We start from the raw sequence: 22977 nt of genomic DNA, 5'->3' as shown, positions 1-22977 counted from the left end.
GGAATGGCAAGCTTGGAAAATCAAATATTATCTTGAGACTATTTTAAAAGACTCATCAAAAGAATCCTTTTTTTATTTTAAAGGAAAGTATTAAAGTGAAATCATGCGTGACTTCAAAATTTATTCCGATTTCTCTACAGTGTGTAACAATAGGGAGTTTTATCAGATTACATTTTCGGTAAGAAAAGAGTTTAAATGATGTGGATGTGATTGCTATTTCAATCGTAAGGGTGACCCACACAGGTATGTTTTCCTTCGAGCATTTTAGGTCTACTCGCTCCATCTGTATGTTAACCTGTTAATAGGTGGGTGAATGGGAGGAAAAGCAAGCCAGTTTGACCTTCAATGTTAAGTCCTTTTTGTATGATCAGAACAGGACTATTTCCAATGTGATCAAGAATGTGGGTTTTGTTGAAATCGGTTTGGCTCACTGGATAGAGTGTCTGCCTGTGGACTGAAAGGTCCCAGGTTCGATTCCAGTCAAGGGCATGTACCTTGCTTGCAGGCACATCCTGAGTAGGGGGTGTGCAAGAGGCAGCTAATCGATGTTTCTCTCTCGTCGATGTTTCTAGCTTTCTATCCCTCTCTTTTCCTCTCTGTAAAAACTCAATAAAAATATATTAAAAAAAAAAAAAAAAAAAAAAAAAAAAGATGTGGTTTTTGCCCTAGCTGGTTTGGCTCAGTGGATAGAGCGTTGGCCTGCAAACCGAAGGGTCCCAGGTTCGATTCCGGTCAAGGTCACGTGCCCGGATTGTGGGCTCAATCCCCAGTAGGGGGCATGCAGGAGGCCACCAATCAATGGTTCTCTCATCTTTGATGTTTTTATCTTTCTCTCACTCTCCCTTCTTCTCTTAAATGAATACAAATATATATATTTTTTTTTTAAAAAAGAAGAAAAAAAATGTGGGGTTTAAGTTTCAAAAGCATGTGCCATTCTCAGCTACCTGGGACAAATGACAATGCGGCCACTGCTCGGATGACAATTTTATCTACACAGATGCCTCCCATCCTCTTGCCTTCGAGGTAGAGTAAGACTTTTGCCCGAAGATATATGTTTAGCCAAGCTGTTTTAATATAACATATTACACTTTAAAATGATGCCAGGGCAAACACTGGACTTCAGCTCGCTGTAGGGTGCCTCATAGTCTTGCATCATTTCCCTCTTTTTTTTTATGTTTTATTCTTGGCGCCTGTTTTACCACTAAACCAGAAGAGAAGGAATTATGCAGGAAAATTGCTATCAGTTGCTACCCCTGCTGGATTACAGAACCCAGAACATAATAGCTGTCCCAGGGGTGCCTCTGAGGGCTTGGGCCAAGCCATTAACCACTGTGAACACCTCAGGGAAGTAATGGAATAGACTAGAATCCAGGAATATTTTTCTATATTTTTTATGTTGTGTGTTTTTATTTTATTTTAAATATTTTTATTGATTTCAGAGAGGAAGGGAGAAGGAGAGAGAGAGAGAAACATCAATGATGAGAGAGCATTATTGATCAGCTGCCTCCTACACATCCTACATTGGGGATCAAGCCTGAAACCTGGGCATGTGCTCTGCCCAGGAATCGAACCTTGACCTCCTGGTCCATAGGTCAGTGCTCAAGCACTGAGCCACTCAAGCTGGGCTTATTTTGTTGATTTTAGAGAGAGAGGAAGGGAGATGGATGGAGAGATGGAAACAGCAATGAGAGAAACATTGATCAACTGTCTCATATGCACCCCACATTGGATCAAGCCTACAACCCAGCCATGTGCCCTGAACAACTGGGAATTGAACCTCCCTTGCTTTCCTCTTGCCTCTGAGAAAGTGTCAGAGACTGGGAAAGACTCCCTCCATACCCTTCCTCTTGTTTATCTTATCTTTGAGTTTTAAAATAATCTTTTGGAGCTTACTTTCCCTTGTTTCCTGAGATGACCTTTGAAAGAGGATGGAGAGAGTATAGGAAATACCTTAGAGTTCCTTGTCATTCCTAGCTAACAAGTCACGTTATCTTTCACACACCCTGCTCCTCACGTGTAAATGAGAGTGAGGATGCCCTCCTTGCCTCTGCAAATCATACCTCACTAGATTTGCTGACGGTCTTAGGGTCTTAGAGCTGCCATAACAAATTATCACAAACTGGGAGGCTTAAACCCATCCAAGTCTATTCTCTCACAGTGCTGGAGGCCAGATATCCAGGTGTGGGCAGGACCACACCCCTGCAGGGACTCTAAAGGGGAGTTCATTCTCTGTCTCTTCCCCTTCCTGTTGGCCGTGGGCATCCCATGCCAATCATAGCATGGTCACATCATGCCAGGGTCTGCCTCTGTGGTTACATTTCCTTTTCTTTTTAAAATTATATATATTTTATTGATTTTTTTTTACAGAGAAGAAGGGAGAGGAATAGAGAGTTAGAAACATCGATGAGAGAGAATCATCGATCAGCTGCCTCCTGCACACCTGCTACTGGGGATGTGCCCGCAACCAATGTACATGCCCTTGATCAGAATGAAACCTGGGACCCTTGATTCCAAAGGCCTATGCTCTATCCACTGAGCCAAACCAATCAGGGCCATTTCCTTTTTCTTTACCCTGTGTCCACTCTCCCTCTGCTTCACTCTCACAAGGACGCCTGTTATTGCATTTAGGGTCCACCAGGTACTCTCAGATGAACTCCTCATCTCTAGGTTCTTAATTGAATTCCATCTGCAAGACCCTTTCCATGTAAGGTAGCCTTCACAGGTTCTCATGAGTAGGAGGTGGACATGTCTTTTTGGCAGTCACCATTCAGATCACTTCACTAAATGTTATTTTTATATGCTCTAAAAATAAATGTATTTTGCCCAACCTGCTTGGCTCAGGGGTGAGCATCGACCTACGAACCAGAAGGTCACCATTTGATCTAAGGTCAATCAGGGCACATGCCCAGGTTGTGGGCTCAATCCCCAGGGAGGGGCATGCAGGAGGCAGCTGATCAATGATTCTCTCTCATCAGTGATGCTTCTGTATCTTTCCCCCTCTCCCTTCCTCTTTGACATCAATAAAAACATATTTTTAAATATTTTTTAAAACTCTATTTTAGCCAAAAATGGTTTGGCTCAGTGGCTAGAGTGTCAGCCTGAGGACTGAAGGGTCCCAGGTTTGATTCCAGTCAAGGGCATGTACCTTGGTTATGGGCACATCCCTAGTGGGGGGTGTGCAGGAGGCAGCTGATTGATGTTTCTCTCTCATCGATGTTTCTGACTCTCTATCCCTCTCCTTTCCTCTCTGTAAAAAAATCAATAAAATATATATTTTTTAAAAAAAACAACTCTATTTTATAGTATCAACTTAGTAAGGATATATGTAGCTCCTTAAATAATGTTAGAAAATGCTTATGTTTCATAGTTTACAGATGAGTCCTAAGTTTCATAAACTAAAAAGCACAGCCTACCCTCTGTGTATTTCTTCTACCAAGTGACCATCACTGAGATATTTATAGAACTACTGTGTGACATGGCTATAGTGAAATAACGTTTTGTGTTAAAAATATGCTAATTCATTTTGGGTATTTATAAATGCTGGACTAAACCTGAAGTCAGATGTCAGTCTAAACACTGCCGAAGGAATTCACAATAATGTTTTTTAAAGCCAAAGTAAACGTTGGTCAATATTTTATGGCTAGCTATACTTTTTAATTAAACATTCAATATGGTAATGAGACAACACTCAGGTAAACATTGCACTTCTTGACATCAGGCGGTATGGTGGACAATCTCATGAGGAAAAAGGGAAGAGTGACAAATGGCCTAATTAGGTGGCTCTGCATAGACAGTCACTTGCTGCAGGTTTAGTGTTAATACACTTCCAGTGAATTATGTAGGAAGTTATAATGGCACTGGAGGAAACTAACTTTGCCGAGTCTTCATTTTTATTAATTCATTACAGCCTGATTATTTCCGATAAGACTTAGTGTCTATGGTAATAGATATTATATATATATATATAAATAAAGTGTTGATGTTAAGAACTTGGCTTCATATTTATACCGTAGATATTGGATACTGTGTATACATGTTTCCAATATGCAGAAAGCTCTTGGATGTTAGTATCTGTGTTGCCTTGCCAGTTTTTTTTTTATAAATAAACAACAGACACAACAATGATAAGAACTTAATTAAATCTCTTGCCCACTGAACAGAGAGCCATTTTCCCTTTATTTTGACCTCCTTGCCATGTTCATTGCATTTGAATCGATCCAGAATATTTGAATTAAATTTGCAAGTCAAATGCCAGAAGACATTTCTAAAAAAAAAAAAGGCATACTATCTACTGATCTTCTCTTCATCTGTTCTTTTTCTGTCATAAATATTTGTCTGCCAACCGCCTTCATTAACTCTGGCTCCTTGTTGCTGCTGCTTCCATCTGAAAGGCTAAACAAAAGCCAGAGCTCCAGGATTTCCAATAAATGGGATGGAGACTAAAGGAAAGGTTCTGCAGCAGGGCAATGGTGCAGATGACCACGCAGAAATTCATGCACTGCAGGGGAGTGGTGTCCTTCAGCCCAGACTGCACCCTTTCACAGTCTGGCACCCCGAGAGGTCCTAAGAAGTGTCTGTATCAGAGGTGGGGAAAGGCTCCTGCCACTGCTGCTGTGCTTGCCAGCTGTGAGCCTGGCTACTGGCTGAATGGTACTCCCCAGTGGGAGCGCACTGACCACCAACAGGCAGCTTTTGCCTTGAGCATCTGCCCCCTAGTGGTCAGTGAACATCATAGCAACTTGTGGTTCTACTGTTCAGTTAATTTGCATATTAGGGTTTTATTATATAGGATAATAAATATATTATCAATATATTAATTATAAATATATCAATATATATATTGATAGCAGAGCAGAAGGGATAGGGAGAGAGGGATGAATACATCACTGATGAGAGAAAATCATTGATTGGTGGCCTTCTGCACACCCCACACTGGGGATGAAGCCCACAACCTGGGCATATGCCCTGATGGGGAATCAAACTGTGATCTCCTGGTTCAGAGGTTGATGCTTAACATGCCAGCCATAATCCGCTTTCTTTTACCTGGGAAAAAAAAATGACAATGTGGAAAGAACATGGGATACTTCAATAATAACAATAATAATGATAATTATTTTTCATTAAAAATACAGAGCAAATAATAGGAGGAAAGGGAGAGAGGAAAAGAGAGAAGAAGGGAAGGGAGGAATGAAGGGAGGGCGGGGAGAGAGGAAGGGAGGGAAGGAAGGAAGGAAGAAAGGAAGGAAGGAAAATGTGAGGAAGGGAGGAATGGGGGGCAGGGTACAAATAGCATTCTAATTAAAGATATTAATGTTGGCCGAAACTGGTTTGGCTCAGTGGATAGAGCATCGGTCTGTGGACTGAAAGGTCCCAGGTTTGATTCCGGTCAAGGGCATGTTCATTGGTTGCAGGCACATCCCCGGTAGGGGGTATGCAGGAGGCATCTGGTTGATGTTTCTCTCTCATCGATGTTTCTAGCTCTCTATCCCTTTCCCTTCCTCTCTGTAAAAAATCAGTAAAATATATTATTAAAAAAAGATATTAATGTTGTATGAAAGAATGTTGTATGTTGATTTGCCACTCTAAATGAATTAAAAACCTGAATATCAATAATTAAAGAAGAAATTCCTCCTCGACTAACCATATGAGGGACTTATTCACACTCTATCTTCCCGCCCTCTGAATGTAAGTCATTCAGTTTCAGCTCCAGAGAATCCTAGTGTGCACCTCCTGAATATGATGGCATTTGCAGTTATTTTAGAACATTTTTTTTCCTCTCTGAGTCCTCTCTATTTGAATCTAATCATCCTCAGTTTATTGCTTATGTTACATGATATGAGGCATGCCTGGGGAGACACTCGGAAACTATCAATATTTTTTAGGCTGTATGTTGTTTCCAATCGCTTGAAATTGAACTTCCTCAATGACTTATTTTGAACCACATATAATTCTCTATGACAGAATAACATAAGAGATATAAGTAGGAGTGCCACAAAATATGGATGATGTAGTCATTTATTCGGCAAATATTGGCTGAGTACTCATTATGCATCTGCAATTGGTTCTTTGTTACTTAGAAGTTCCCTACTTGATTTCCATGTCCCTGGTGTCTCTCCTATCCCCACTGCCATATTTTATTTCTTTGTAATAAAAACTGCAATGAAAAAGAAAGGATTTTAGAAGAATACATAACTAATGTATCTGGGGAGATCAGGGACAACCAGTGAAGGAAATTAGCCACAAAGAAGCAATATTAAGCAAAGATATAAAGAATGCATGTGTCTGAACATTTCAAATTTAGACTAAAGAGGGATAGAGAGATATCAGGAAGAAGAAAAAACAGCCAGGATGGTGTGATTCAATGGTTGAGCATCCACCCATGAACCAGGAAATCACAGTTTGATTCCTGGTCAGGGGACATACCCGGGTTGCAGGCTTGGTCCCCAGTAGGGCATGTGCAGGAGGCAGCTGCTCAATGATTCTCTCTCATCATTGGTGTTTCTATCTCTCTCCCCTCCCTTCCTCTCTGAAATCAGTAAAAATATATTTTAAAAGAGCTAGCCCTCCAACTGCTAGCTGGGAGGAGTGGAAGCCCTGGGATCTTGGCTGACTCGGTTTGGAGTGGAGTTTCAATCTAACAGAGCTGGAAGGAGGGATGAAGAAGTGCGTTCTGACTCACACACCAGTCTCCCCATTCTTACCAAGCGCTGGTGGATTTCCTTGAGTAAATGTTTCTTCATTTGCTGCTGAGATGATACATGTTTTCCTTTTATAATGTTCACCAGTTTCACTGGGGAACAATTCGTAGTGCTCCTCAAACTATCATGCTGAAGTGGAACTTTGTGAGGAGAGATATTTTCATAAGTTAAAAGAACGGTTTAGAAGATTACCGGAATTAAAATTGATGTCTAAAACAATTTCATTTCATCCACCAGCAACAATGACTTGAAAATATAATTTCAAACAGGTTATATTTACCAGAGCAAAAAATTGTACACACCAATAATAAATCTAATGGAAGAGGTAAAAATCTCCTGCAGCTAAAATTAAAACATTGTGTTGATGTATATTAAAGAAAATAATAAAACTACAATCTTAATATAGAAGGCTAAAGACCATAAAGAAATCAATTCTCTCAAAATTCATTTATATTGTAATATGATTTCGACTTAAGTTCTTATGGGAATTTTCACAAAACTTGGTAATCGGATTCTATATTTGTTAGAGATTAGTAAACAAGCAAGAATAGCCAAGATGCTCTTGAAGAACAGGCTAGTGGAAAACATCCAGGTTCATTATCAAGTTTATATACATAAAAAGCATGGTATCGATGCACCATTAGAAAAACAGAGCATTATGTCATAACAGAGAGTCCCTAAGAGGATGTTTTAAAGAAACAAACCAGAACTTCATAAAAGATATTTCTGGCATGTAGATTTAAAAAGAAGTATTTTAAATACACAAATTGGAAATGTGCTGATACACGATGATTTTTATGTGTATGGAGTTTTTATGTTAATGGCAGTTTTATTTGGTCTAATAAAATAACTTAACACAATTATTAATAAATATAAACACCAATCAAAATAATTTTTTTTAAAAAACTGTTTTTGTTGATTTTTATAGAGAGAGGAAGGGAGGAAGAGAGGGAGGGGGAGAGAGGGAGAGAGAGAGAGAGAGAGAGATGTTGGCTGGCTGTTTTCTGCACACCTCCTACTGGGGATAGAGCCTGAAACCAGGGTATGTGCCCTGACTGGGAATGGCACCAGTCAACAGAGACAACACTCAACCAACTGAGCCACATTGGCCAGGGAAAATAATTTTGTTGTTGTTGCTGTTAATCCTCACCTGAGGATATTTCCCCATTGATTTTTAAAGAGTAAAGGAGAGGAAGAAACAGAAACATTGATGTGAGAGACACATCTATTGGTTGCTTTCCTGCATGTACCCTAACCATGGCTGGGGATTGAGTCTGCAACCAAGGTGTATACCCTTGACCCGAATTGAACCAGGAACCCTTCAGTTCACGGGGCCCATGCTCTATCCACTGAGCCAAACCAACTCAAGTAAAAATGATTTTTTTAAAAAAATATTTATTTTTTATATGTTTTTATTGATTTCAGAAAGGAAGGGAGAAAGATAGAAACCTCAGTGGTGAGAAAGAATCATTGTTAGGCTACCTCCTGCACACCCCCTACTGGAAATTGAGCCCACAACCTGGGCATATGCCCTTGACTAGAATCAAACTCAGGACCCTTTGTTCCACAGGCTGATTCTCTATCCACTGAGAAAAACTGGCTAGGACCAAAATAACTTTTTTTTTTTTAAGTGAGTTGGCAAATAAGAAATTGTCATAGCCTGGGAGTAGCAGGTAAAATTTAGTAAAAATGACTCATAGACTACCTTTAAGCAGTCAATAATTTTCTATATGTAGGGGAACAAATGTCAGAAGTAGTAAATTATATGGTTGTGAGCTTAGTGTTAGACCTACCCATGCTTTTTTTTCTGTGCAATAAAGGATAGGCCTTTGGCTTTGTAAGAATAATATTCCTGCTGCACTTTCTAAATTTCATTATAGATTGTTTTAGAGAGAGAATATACAAAGATGGTTTCTTATATAAATAATGTCAACCGCAAAAGGAGAAAGGCCTCCTTGTAATTTCATTAATTGCATCTTGAAGAGCAATTCCCATCTTCTGTTTTGAACAATGGTATATGAAACCATCTACAAATGTTCCTTGCACTAATTAACTGGACTCAGACTTGTCACACACTTTCTGAAAATTTCACACAGCTCTATATTCTACACTGAGTGGCCAGATTCTTATGATCTCTGAATGCATAATAATCCGGATATATATATATATATATATATATATATATATATATATATATATATTCGTACATGAATATATATATATATATATATATATATATATATATATATATATATATTCATGTACTGGGCCCCTAATATATATATTAGAGGCCCAGTACATGAATTCATGCATGGGTGGGGTCCAGCCAGCCTGGCCAGGGGGAGGGGACATGGGCAGTTGGCCTGCCTGCCTGTTGGTCAAACTCCTGGTTGAGGGGACGATTTGCATATTAGCCTTTTAATATATAGGATATACACTGAGTGGCCAGATTATTATGCATTCAGAGATCATAAGAATCTGGCCACTAAGTGTATATCGGGTTGTGAGATAATGCTCTCCTGCTTTTAGCTTAGTGGTACTTCCTTCTAGGTCATGGAAATGAAGATTACTGGATCATTTTCTATATCACTGTTTAACTCCATTAGAGACATTGTAGGGTTTTTTGGCTCTTAAAATTACTAGACAATGAAGCACAACCAGAAGAAATTTAGGGGGAAAAAGTTAACTAAGAATGTCTTTTTCTGTCTGACTGCTTAATAGTAAGGCATTATGGGCCTGCTTAAATCAGGGACAGGGAACATCTGGGCCATATAAAGACCTTAAAATCATTTGGTTAGGCCCTGCCAAGGCATTAGGGGTGAATTAGTGAAATGCTTGACTAAATATAGCATGCTAATTTTTAAGTGAGAATTTGAATTCTATATGGCCTGCAAATGATATTATGGTCCAAATGGCCCTTGGCAGCAAAAAGGTTCCCCACCCCTGCTAAACAAAGAAAAAATAAGTGTAATTAATGCATCTGTTTTAGGGAATGGCTCTCATTTTTTGGAATCTGGTTATAGAACTATGTGGTACAAAAGATTTAACATAGTTACTTGAAGTCATATGCATGCACTATTTGTTCATGTATTTGATTGTTCTGTAAACAATACGACACTGATGACCAGGAGTTGGACAGCAATGGTTTGGAATCCCTGCCTTAATATGCAACAATGAGGTAGCCAAATGTTTCCAAACTTGCCAATATCTGAAAAGAAATTCCAACTGAAATCATCATTTTACCCAGAAAACACAGCACACATTTACTAAAATTAAGTTCATTTGCTTTTGGCGGGAAAACCAGTCTGAGATAATAAGTATTCCTAATTTGAATAGATAGTTCTTTCATTAGTCAAAATGAGAAAATATATTAATAATGAATATATCTAATATGATTATAGTTCATGAGATAGGGATGAAGACAAAAAAAAATATCATCTAGGGGGGTGAAATTTTGAGAACTGTAGGACCAATTCCTATTCATTGACCAGTTTTATTTTGAACTGATGTCTTTAAATGTTGCCTACATGTCCTTAAGTGTTGACTCAGATAACCAATATGGATCTCTAGATAATTAATTGATACATGTGAAATGGAACACTTTTTCCTATGACTTTTCATTTTATTCTTACCTGTGTAATCACTGCAGATCTTCTCTACACATTTTAAATATATGTGGCCCATCTCCTCCAATTGGCAGTACATAGGACTTGACCATGCATGCACAACCTCTTAGTTACCTGTGAGAGTCAATAAATTGCATTCTTTTGTATACCATAGTGTCACATAGTCTATTTTTAACCCAGAGCTTCTCAAACATGTCTTTCAACTGTTGTGAGATTCTGTCCCGCCAATTTTGCAGGATAAGTGAGAGAAAATTAAGCTTATTGGTGGGACTTGGGATAATTTGTATCTTCTGCAAGGACACTTTTTCTTAAATTAAAGAAATAGTTTGCATCTACAAGATGATAAAACTCCATTAGTTTATCATGGGGCCCCATTCTTTGGACTTGTTTGGGTATGGATATTGTGGTCCATGGCAGTTGGGAAAATGGGAAGAGACCCAGCTGGTATTGCTCAGTGGGTTGAGCATCTTCCCATGGACCAGGAAGTCCCAGGTTTGATTCCCAATTAGGGTACATGCCCGGGTTGTGGGCTTGATCCCCAGAAGGGAGCGTGCAGGAGGCAACTGATTGATGTATCACTCTCATCTATGTCTTTCTCTCTTTCCCTCTCCTTTCTTTTCTATCTAAAAATCAATTTAAGAAAACATACTTTAAAACATTAGAAGAGGAGAGGGACAAAGAACCTGAGTGGTCCAGTGGAGTCGGGTAGCCTGGAGGCTCGCAGAGGATTTATGAACTAGAAAAACAAGTGTTGCCTGGGCAGCCATTTTTGAAATGATGCACACGATTGTGATTTCCACCTTTTCCAGATAATTCCCTCAGCATTTTGGCCAAGCATAATGGATTCAACCGCCAGAAGCAAGAAGTCTACCTTCTGCCAATTGTCATCAGTGACAGTGGGAACCCTCCTCTGAGCAGCACCAGCACGCTGACCATCCGGGTCTGTGGCTGCAGCAGTGATGGTGTTGTCCAGTCCTGCAATGTGGAAGCTTACGTCCTTCCGATTGGACTCAGTATGGGCGCCCTAATCGCCATATTAGCGTGCATCATTTTGCTGCTAGGTATGTATTTCCTTCATAGCCTCATGGTACCCATTTTTCTGGTTCATCAATGACTGTACATAAGGACAGCAAACCCTGACCAAGCCAGGTATCCAGCATGCTTTTGGAAAGAGGAAGTCTTTTGGACTTCTCCTGGCTCTGAGATCACTAAGAGGAGGTGAGGAGAAAAAGGGTTGTGATGGTAAATGTTTGACCCTAGTCAGTTGGCCCTGTCCAGGCATGTGGGAGGCAATCAATTGATGTGTCTCTCTCACATTGATGTTTCTCTCTCTGTCTCTCTCTGTCCCTTTCAACTCCAAAAATCAATGGTAAAAAAAAAAAAAATAGTAAATGTCCAATTGGAGATGACTATTTGGTGCCTTTTTCAGTGCCATCACCAGTGAAAATATAGACTAAGCTGAATGCTGGGGGAACTGGGAATAGGCCTTATGTGGTTATAAAAGCATCTATACTAATAAAAGAGTAATACGCTAATTAGACCAGGTTGACCAGACATCTTCCGGACATCCTACTTCATTCCAGACAAAGCCACGGTGGGTGGCGGGAGTTGGGCAGAGGCAGTTAGGGGCAAGATCAGGCCCGCAGGGGAGGGCAGTTGGGGGCAATTAGACAGATAGGCGAGTGGGTAGGAGACAGCAGTCTTGGATTGTGAGAGGGATGTCCAACTGAGGGATCCAGCCTAAACCAGCAGTCAGACGTCCCCCAAGGGATCCCAAATTGGAGAGGGTGCACGCCAGGCTGAGGGACACCCTCCCACCCCGTGCATGAATTTTGTGCACCAGGCCTCTAGTCAATTATAAATAAGACCTCCAGATCTAATGCACACCCATTTGCTGCAACAAATATGTGTCCCAAACATTCTGTTATCCAAACAGTTTATAAATTGGGTTGCTGAGTCCATCTGATCACAAAGTTTGGTGAGATAAAAAGAAAAAAAATAAGCAAACAAAAAAGTAGAATATATATATATTTTTTTTCTTCAAGATTGCATTGTCTTCCTGAGATCTTTTTCTTGATATTAAAATCAAACAGCATTCTCTCAGGATCGAGAGCCCATCCTTCATAAAGGTGTTTTGCTTAATTCACAAGGCAATATTATCAAAGCATTAGGCTCATACGTTTTAGAATAATGATCCTCCCTCTGAACCTACAAGGTGTGTATGTTGCTAATAAGAGTATACTCTAGTTGGCTGTTATTTCATGTTTTGTTTTATTGTTTTGTTTTTCCTACAGTCATCGTGGTGCTGTTTGTCACCCTGCGGCGACACAAAAACGAGCCATTGATCATCAAAGACGATGAAGATGTCCGAGAGAACATCATTCGCTACGATGACGAAGGAGGCGGGGAGGAGGACACGGAGGCCTTTGACATCGCCACTCTGCAGAACCCGGATGGGATTAATGGATTCCTACCCCGTAAGGATATTAAACCAGATTTGCAATTTATGCCAAGGCAAGGGCTGGCGCCGGTTCCCAATGGTGTGGACGTGGATGAGTTTATAAACGTGCGGCTCCACGAGGCAGATAATGACCCCACGGCCCCGCCCTATGACTCCATTCAGATCTATGGCTACGAAGGCCGGGGCTCCGTGGCAGGCTCCCTCAGCTCCTTGGAGTCGGCCACCTCAGACTCAGACCAGAATTTTGACTACCTCAGTGACTGGGGTCCCCGCTTTAAGAGACTGGGCGAACTGTACTCTGTTGGTGAAAGTGACAAAGAAACTTGACAGTGGATGATCCCTCCACTCACGGGAACTGAGCATTCTGTAATATGCTAGGGCCACTCCCCTTAGATGCGGCCAATGCGGCTATTTGTTTTAGAGGCAAGTGTAGCACCAATCATCTATAAACTTCAACTACATTTTAATGTGGAACCAAAAAAAAAATAATGGATAATAAAAAAGTCTATGTTAGGAGGTGATGCATCTTGTGGAGTGTAAATTAAACCATGTGGAGTGTCTAGAAGTCGTTGGATAGTTGCTATGTACGTGACCACCACAAAGATGGGGATCCTGCCTCAAGCTTAGGGAAAGTTTTCAGAGAGGGGGGGAAAAATATATATCAAAATTAAAAAGGTGCTTTCTTAGACAAAATGGACCTGCAAGGAATTTGCTGCTGAGATGTGTCTTCTTGCAAGGATTTTTATAAATGGGAATGGTTTTTTCCCCCCTTCACCAATAAGGATCCCGCCACATACACTAAAGCAATACTTGGTCGGCTGTACATCCTGACTTTTGGGAGTTTGGGAAGGCCTCCTAAGATGGTACAGAGACCACACATGTACATAACGGTTGGCCCCGCCCATCAGAGACGGAATAGCATCTTTAAATAGTGTGTCGAGCCTTAAAATAGTCACATGTTCCGAATCCATTCCAAGGTGGGGCTTGCCAGCGCAGTGGTGGGAGGCGAGAAATCCCACGGAACAGGCTTGCTTTTAAGAAGCAGGATTACTCCTTCCCTCCACTTCATCTCGTTCCACAAGGACACAGAGGTAGACTATGTCATGCAATGGACGACGTGAGGGACAGATGGTTTTATTTGTTTAAGCCTCAAAATAAATATTTTATTGATGTCCATTCATGTGTTTATTTATTAAGGTTGGTAACCTATAGAGGAAAGGGACTATATGGAGGGAAAAAAAGATAAATTATATCCATTAATAATCCTTTAGATTGTTTTATATAAATATATATATATATATATATATATATACACACACACACACACACACACAATGAATGTTTAATACATGTACATTTTGATGAGATGAGTATGGCAGGCAATATCTTGACCAGGGAGCAAATAGTCTCTTTAGTGTAGAAAGTGTTATTGTGACTGGTGATGGCAGGAACAGCTTTTTTTTCCCAGAGAAACTTTTAGACTGTTTTCTATTTTGTTCATACTCCTAGTATTTGGTGTTTTTACTACAAGCACAAACATCTGAAAGTATATCGATCCGTGTGAATATTTAAACTCTAGACTTTTAGATACCTACATACATGACCCAGGAGACATGCTTCAAGTCGCCCCACAATGTTTTAGAGCAGGAACCGATTTGTACATAATTTTACTGCTTCTGTTTTCAGCACTTCTCTCCCCGATCCTCCTGGTGAGACCCAGAACATCTTAGAGTCCAAAAGACAACAGCCCTAGCAGATGTGAGCATATTCAATTTGTAATACCAACCTGACTGTTTAGGAGTAGAGAAATGTATGATACAACCGAACTACGACGACATGCAGATCATTTTACTTTTCTACTTTGCTTTAAGGCAATATTGTTTATTTACTCCATGTATTGTATTCAGAGAAAACTCCTGTATTGTTTCCTACTTTGTGAAATATATTTTTATAAATACCTTTGTTGTCTTCACTTTTCTTTTCCCCAATCAGATGAAGACCTACTGCGAGAGTCTAACTAGAATTCTAGAACATGCAACTAAATTATTGCAAGAATCACCTTTGTCTGTAAGAGCTTTTATATAAAGAACCAAGGATGTGAAATGGCTTGATCACACCACCTCAGGCACTGGCTTGGGCTGCCTGAAAAGAACATGACTTGGGCTAGAACAATGAAGGTACCAATTTTTGGAGGCTACTTCTACTATGATAGAAACAAAATATTTAAATATTATCCTTAGACTTGACAACTCACCAGTGACTTAACTGAGGCCTTTCTGAGTTTTTGTTGCCTGAGAATCACCCAGTTTGTCCTTTACGTGTATCATGATGGCTGTTGAATGTGTTTTTGGAGATCAAAATGAGTGCCCAAAATGATTTCAAAATATACTAAGATTTGGAACAGTGTCTGACACAAATATTTAGTGAGTGTAAATTATTAATAGTAGTATTACTAATAATATTCACTAATACTATTCTGACTACCTTACACATTCTAAACTAAGGAGAGATGATTACTTTATTTATCTCTTGCATACTGGACTCATTTCTAGCATATTTCTCAGTGAAGTGCCATAAAGTACAGATTTATAAACCTGTTTGACAAAAGTCATGTTAATTTTAGGAATATAAAATCCATACCTCCAATCTTAGGAATCAATAGGATAATCACCATATGATGGTTTCCATGAGCAGGAGATAATGTCTGATATACCAGTTGCCCAAAGCCTACTGAAAAATTCACTTTGCCCATAGAAACAGCATGAAAGTGTGGATCTCTTGCTGATTTTTTGTTGTTGCTCTCACCATGCTAGCAAGTTGTGCTTAAAAACCCATTTAAGTTGTTACAATATGAAATCAAGTATAAACCCATTTAAGTTTTTATAATATGGAATCAAGTATGTTTATTACTAGGACTGAACTATATTTTTAGTGTACTCTGAATTTAAATAAAGGTCCAAGGAACACACATGCATTTTCTCTCTCTCTCTCTCTCTCTCTCTCTCTCTCTCTCTCTCTCTCTCTCTCTCTCACACACACACACACACACACACACACACACACACACAAACACACACACACCTAGACTTAACTACTTTTAACTTATCAGTGGACTTGCCAGGATTTCTTTAACCAAGAGAGGGCATGAGGGTTCCAAAACTTTTAGAATTTGAGAACCCCATGCTCAACTCTTTAAAATTTAAAGAGTGTCGAACTCAATCAGAGTAGGGGCCAAAATCTAAAATCCAGCCTAAATCTTGGGCCGAATGGTTTACTGAACAGTTGTAAACTGACAATGTCATAAACTGACAGCGGAGTGCAGTGATGACAGTGCTGTGCGGGCCACATTGCAAGGCCTGGCGGGCTGGATTTGGCCCGCGGGCCTTGTGTTTGACACATGTGCTTTAAATAATACTCATTTTTAACTTTATCCAAGTGACTGTTGTTGTCACTGTGCGCTTTCTGTTGCATAGGCATTTTAATGTGTCTATTGGGCCCAACCACTAGTCCTTTCCCATTCTTCCACCAAATGGAGAAGAACCAATGTCTTGGTGCCAAGTGAGACAAAATCATCTCCCTCTACCTGTCTCACAATTCCAGGCACCTATGTGGGGAGATGTTGCATCCCTGGGTGATTGGACATCACATGGATCCATTCAGCCTCCACCCTGTCCACTAATTGATCAAATAAAATTACAAAAGTATCTTTTAAACACCCACCCATACATGTACAGTCTAGAGCAGTGGTTCTCTACCCACAGATTGAGAAGCGCTAGCAGAGTCGCCTATGACCATCAGTAAACACAGATATTTACAATATGATTCATAACAGTAGCAAAATTACAGTAATGAAGTAGCAACGAAAATAATTTTATGGTTGGTGGTTACCACAACATGAGGAACTGTATTAAAGGGTCATGGCATTAGAAAGGTTGAGAACCACTGGTCTAGAGTATTAAGGGCCCATTCTTTACTATAATCTTGGATGAGTATAGCTATTTTAAGATTAGAAATAATTTATCATCAGATGGTTAAACGATGCTATAAATTAAATTCGGGTGTTAACCTTGCTACACAGAATTGTGATTTCTAGATGATGAACAATGAAAATGTTCTGAGAGAAAAATGTGTGGGTAAGTGTTTGTGTGCATAGAAAATAAAAGAAAACGTAGATTCACTGGCATCACCAGTGAAAGGAGAAAGAGCCAAATGTGTCTTTGGGAGAGTTTGTTTAATCAGATGCTTAAAATAAGACAGGTCTCTGCGAGAGACCTAGAAATCTCCTAGGAGCAGCCAGATTTCACACTGAGTCTCAATGGAGTTCTGGGCCGGGCTACATTTTGGAGAAGGAAATGCGGGTGCTGAGAGCTAAGTAGCCAATTACTCTTTATAGCCACATAAGGACTGGAGGCAAGTGGGCCCTTCCAACAAGTTGTATTATGCGATCACGGGCTTTGCAGGGGATCTCACGAATGTATAACCTTCTGATTGCCTTTTTGATTGAAAGTTCCATCTGAGATCAGGACAGTGCAAGCAGTAATAAGATTTCAAAAATTCCCATCACTGGCACTGTAGGAAAGGCTGAGCATGACTGAAATCCCATTATTGTCAGTCAAAAAGATAAGGTAACAGTGGGCATCGCTATAAAAGCTATATAAATGCACAATTTAAACAGGAATATCTGCATTGAATATATGTGTGTGTGTGTGTGTGTGTACACACACACACACACACACACACACACACCCCTCTTTATATATATACATATACTCAATTAAGTTACCAGGGATTAATTTGTAGTTTTTTTTTTTTTGTTTTTTTTTTTTGTCTCACAATCTCATACACCATCCCAAACCTGGAATGGTGGCTTTTTATTTTTCTGGCTGTAACCTTGAATTTGAAAGCCATTGGATTGAGGGTAGAGGGTTTTTAATGCAGGTTTCTATTTGAGAACAAAATCGTGGTTCATGTTACCTGGGATTAGAATTAAATGTATCACATTGTGAAACAGGACTTAGATGTTTGTATGTCCTTCTGATGTTGTTGTTTTTTTGTTTTTTTGTTTTTTTGTTTTTTTTCTGGAGAAAATAATTGTAGAATGTATCTTGTAGGAAATAGTTTTCATAATATTTTTATTTTCCTCAATTATAGTACTGTTTTATTTGTGTAAAAAGTTTCTTAGCAAAGTGACTCATTTGGCCACACAGTGTTGCATATATTGTCAGCGCAATCATTGTTCTTTATGATTGTAGAAGACAGAGATTCTATCATAGCCAGACGTTAATTTTTATTATTTTCTTCTTAGTCAACACACATTTATATATCACATGATATACTGGTTTTTACATGAATACACTCGATTATTAAAGATACATTAGTTCAAATATTTTTGACCCAATCCTACTATTATATTTTGGGCTCATTGCAATTTAATCCCCTTCCCAACTTGATGGATTATCTAAAAGGAAATAGTTGTGTTTCCTACATATATTGAGCATTCACCAGCTGAGTCATATAGAAAGAGTCAGTAGGATGACACCTCCAAACCTATTTCCTTTATTTACAAAATGGAGATAATATATTTTATCTAAAACAAATCGTTGAAACATTCTTCATCAATGGTCTTAAATAAATAGCATTCCAATTTGGTTTAAACTTACAGTGGCCTGATCTAAAAGCCCCATAGCTTGTGAGAACAGAACACGCTCTGTAATTATGATGTGAAGTTTGTCATGGTAAGCTAGAAGCTCAATTGTCCACAGTGATGCAGAACTGAGGAGGAAGTAAGTGATTTTAAGTGGAAAGACCCAAGACCCAAGAAGCCTTTATGGAATTTTCATCAAAGATGGGAACCGAGGAACGGGTGCAATAGGAATCTGAGCTTGGCAAACAACCAACACTGAGAGAGGAAACTGAGAAAAGGCAAAATCTTTAGAGAGATGAATGACACCTTTTCAAGTCATCAGAAAGAACTAGAAAATGGGTACTCCCATGTCTCATCTAGGTTTGCCTAAATTGTAGCATGTTTTGTGGATGAAAACCAATAGTAATGTTCAGTGATGTCTTAAGGAATTTTTCAGAGTTCAATTACACATCCCTTACACGGGAGAGACAGAAATTGAACTCTGATCTTCCAGTTCCCCATCAAGGTAAGACACTGTGAGTGTGTGTGTGTGTGTGTGTGTGTGTGTGTGTGTGTGTGTGCTTCTGCTCCATTATTTCCGGAAGTGTCATGTACATGGTTCCCATCTTCTAGTTTATATTGGGACCAGGCCATGTTACAGAAAAAGACCAATTGTTTCTTATTTTCGATGATAATTGAATGATTCCTGTCTTTGGGGATGCAGCCCTGGGGTCTCTGTATCAGTATAGCAGGTGAGGCTTGAGTCTCCATGCCTTAGATCTATTGTTTCAGATTTGCCTTCAACAAGGAGGTTCTTATGCTTTCTGGGCAAGCAGATGCTGCAGGATCTAACCCATTTTATTTATTTGTTTTTTTATTTTTTTGTTGTTAATCCTCACCTGAGGATATTTTCCACTGATTTTTAGGAGAGTGGATGAGAGACAGAAATACGGAGAGAAACATCAATGTGAAAGAAACACATCAATTGGTTGCCTCCTACAGGATCCCCGACCAGGGCCTGGGCCAGAGCCTGCAACAAAGATGGAATCTAACCTGGGATCCTTTGGCCTGTAGGCCGACACTCTATCCATTGAGCCAAACCAGCTGGGGCATATCTAACCCATTTTATGTTTCCTATCTGAGAAGGCTGAAATCCACATCAGATGGTTTATGGATGTTGAGGTCGAATTCACAGAGGTGGCTTTGGGAACCCAGGGTTACTGCATTGCCGGATAGGGTTTTCTCAGAACAGACTTCTTCCTCATATTCACCCACAGCTAGCATGCCGATGCATATTATGCTTAAGTGTGGTAGGCACTGAGGCCGACAGGAGCAGAGCAAGGTCAAGGACAAGGAGCCAGCTAAGGGCCACCAGGGTGGAGAGTCCCGGGTGTCTAGCAAAGGACAATCAATTGTAGGGTGGGACCTGGTCTTGGGGTGACCTTTCCTCCCTGGAGATAACATCCAGGCCTCAGTGGCATTTCAGCTCCTGGCCTGCATAAAGCCAGATAAACAACAGAAGCAGCCAGGGCTGACCTCAGCATCAGCTGCATTGAATAACGACCTCAGCCCTGGTGCTGGCCACTCAATCAGTGCAGATCACCACCCTGAAAGGACACACTTGGGAAGCTGCTGAATATTCTATTGAGATTACCTGGCACCGCCCCTAAATCTCCACCCTTAAAACCTATAGGATGCAGGGCCCAAATCTGCCTCCCCACCAGCCACTCCCTAGCTCCGAGGGCCCTTTCCCAGTAGAACTTGTTTCCTAAGCCCGTTTCTTTTAGGAATGACTTTTTCTATGCATAAGATTTACCAAGTGAGTGTTGTCTTCCAGTTTGGGTCTTGGCTCTAAATCCTTTCCTAGCCAGAACTCAAGGACCGAGCTTGCTGACCCCAGGTTTGGTCCGGCCCTACCCAGTCCGTCAGACGCCTGGTGCCCTTCCCGCCACCTACAACGTCATGGTGCCAGGACCAGGATTGTTCCTAGGATTGTTTCATCACAGGTAAGCCAGCTGTCCTCACCACCTTGGCTTGAAGGACGTGACTGTGTTCTCTTTTCTCCCTGCATCTTTTCCTGCAGCCATGGGGCTCTCTTTCTCTTTCCCTCCCACCTTCGGATTGCTGTAATGCACCTGTGGAGCATTTAAAAGCTGGGAACAGAGTGTGGAATCTGGGAGGGAAGGTGGGGGATGGTGGGTGGGAAGAGATCAACCAAAGACCTTGTATGTATATATATATATGCATAACCCATGGACACAGACAATAGGGTGGAGGCCTGGTACAGGGGACAGGGCGGGTTGGAGGGAGTCAATGGGGGTAGGGGGAGAAGAGAATGTGTAATATTTCAACAATAAAGATAAAAAATAGAAGTCATTAAAGTGCTTGCCTCTAGAAGACTCCTCCTGGGGCAGAATGAGTCAGTCATGGACCTGGACATTGGCATTGGGCACCCCTCCGACTGCAAGACAATGTCCCTGCACCCGTTATAAAATCTCACCAGGCTCTCCCCTTCCCCCCAGCTGTCCTCTGCCTGGTTATTAGTTCCTGCTGAGGGAGAGAGCCTTGCCCTTTGCCCGGGAGGATGCAATCTCTCTTCCTTTGTGCCTGGAGTGAAATTCAGATGGCCTTTCTTGGAGTTTTTCTGAAATCTTCAAGGTGGAGCTAAGAGTTAAGGAGGGAGAGACCCTAGACCCATGGTTGGCAAACTGCGGCTCTCAAGCCACATGCAGCTCTTTGGGACCTTGAGTGTGGCTCTTCCACAAAATACCATGGCCTGGGCGAGTCTATTTTGAAGAAGTGGCGTTAAAAGAAGTTTAAGTTTAAAATATTGGCTCTCCAAAGAAATTTCAATCGTTGTTGATATTTGGCTCTGTGGACTAATGAGTTTGCCGACCACTGACAACATAGGCCATCTTTTAAAATGCAAGCTTCTGGGAGGTAACCCTTCTTGCAAGGAAAAAAAAAAAAAATCTTAACCATGTGAGCAGATCCAGTTAACTCACTTCAGCTGTTAAACATTGATTGCTAGGCAAGTGTTAAGCTTACCTACTTTGGGCCTTATAATACCAAAAAGCTAGAAAATAGATCTGGAGCTGCTGATGCAATGTATTGTGCTTTGTTGAAGGTGTGTTTCTTGAAAGTGAGTGTTTAAAATGTGTCCCTAAAAGTCAACCTAAGAAATGTTAGTTTTTTGTTTTTGTTTTGTTTTGTTTTGTTTTTGTTATTATTGGAAATTGACGTTTCTAAGAGTTAAAATTTCAGATTCAATTGGAAAGAAATTGGGTGGTATAAGGAATGGAATATATTTTGAAGGAAAAAAAGTGAATTTTTCTAAAGCCAGAATCAAGTCCTGAGGTCTACTTTCCATTGACCATTTTCTCATTTGAAGTAAGAGGAAACACAAGGACCTATGCATTCATTCATTCTAAAAAGAAAAGGATTTGTTAAAATCTTACTACGGTTATAGCCACTGTGCTGGATGCTGAGCATGCATAGGTCAGCAAGACCCACGTGTGCACTGCTTCCTGGAGCTTTTATTCAGCTCAGGAGGCAGGTGAAGGGGAACAGATCCTGACCCCCAAAATAGGGCTCTTTGGAAGAGGATTTTGTGAGGCTGTAGCAGAAGCCAAAAAGGCTCTAAAAACTGAATACAAGGTACCATTTTGAAGAGACATTTGCATTAATTAGGGGATCTCAAAGGTTGTCTTCCTCTTAGTGCCAAGAGAAGAAATTGACTAAATCTCTAGAAACTCTTATCAGTGGAGAAGGCATGGAGGAAATGTGCATAACAACCAGATTCTTGTTTCCTGTGCTTTTCCTGGTAACCCCATTGCTCCCCTCTTTTGTCTTTAGCTGAAATGGCACTTAAATGATGGCTTGGGCCATTTGGGGTGTTACTCAATTTTCCTGGGCGTCTCCCATGTGTTTGGAGGTACACATGCTATTAAACTGTCAATATAAGAAACCCAACATTCATGTGGAGAATGTTTATAAGAAATAATCTTCCTTACGTTCCCTCAATTTCAAATGCATAAGAGAAGCTTCCAGATGGTTATGCTCTGGAGCCTTTGGGATCTTGCCCCCTGGGATATGTCATCAGTTGGGCTCAATGAACTCATAAAAAATCTCTACAGGTTGGGATGTCTCTTTTTATGGGCAAACCTAGACAAGCAGAGGGGAAATTATGTTTCTTCCCCTACATAGACAACACAATGATAAATGACACATATTAAAGACAAAAAAAAGGGGGGGGGCAGGTTCAATGGAGTAAGAGGGACAAAACAGCTGAGTTTAGATAGAGCAATGGCGGGGAGGGGGAAGGAGCTTCTCTGAGGAGGTGGCATTCAGAGACCTGAGTGAGAGTGTCAACTGAGCCAAAATCGGAAGGAAAAATGTGGAAGAAAGGAGATGATAGAGATGTAAGCCCAAGTATGCTATTCAGAAACAAAGGCATGTCTGTACTCCTGCAGGGAAAGTTGCTGTTACAGCTCATTGGGGCTTAACATCATTTTAAAGGAGACTCTGGTGTCTGCTTATTTAAGGAAGAAATCTACTCGCAGCCTCCAT

General features: G+C 40.4%; 1 protein-coding gene across 6 annotated transcripts in view; it reads left to right on the top strand.

The window, feature by feature from the left end:
- The window catches only part of CDH8 (cadherin 8), a 303401-nt gene extending 287816 nt beyond the window's left edge, over positions 1-15585 (top strand). For 3 of the 6 annotated variants that reach the window (XM_084860687.1, XM_084860689.1, XM_084860688.1), the window contains 2 exons: positions 11134-11385; positions 12619-14696. In XM_084860687.1, the coding sequence (XP_084716813.1) occupies positions 11134-11385; positions 12619-13112 (746 nt within the window). In that variant the 3' untranslated portion in view covers positions 13113-14696. Of the gene's footprint in view, positions 1-11133; positions 11386-12618; positions 14697-14777 lie in introns of those variants that run through there. The other 3 variants (XM_084860690.1, XR_014792854.1, XM_084860691.1) reach the window with 3 other exon arrangements.
- Positions 15586-22977: the final 7392 nt, after the last annotated feature.

This window comes from Pipistrellus hanaki, assembly GCF_964339955.1.
Source record: "Pipistrellus hanaki genome assembly, chromosome: 15".
NCBI lineage: Eukaryota > Metazoa > Chordata > Mammalia > Chiroptera > Vespertilionidae > Pipistrellus > Pipistrellus hanaki.
Note: the sequence above shows the minus strand (reverse complement) of the source record. Positions and strands in the feature narration are given on the sequence as shown.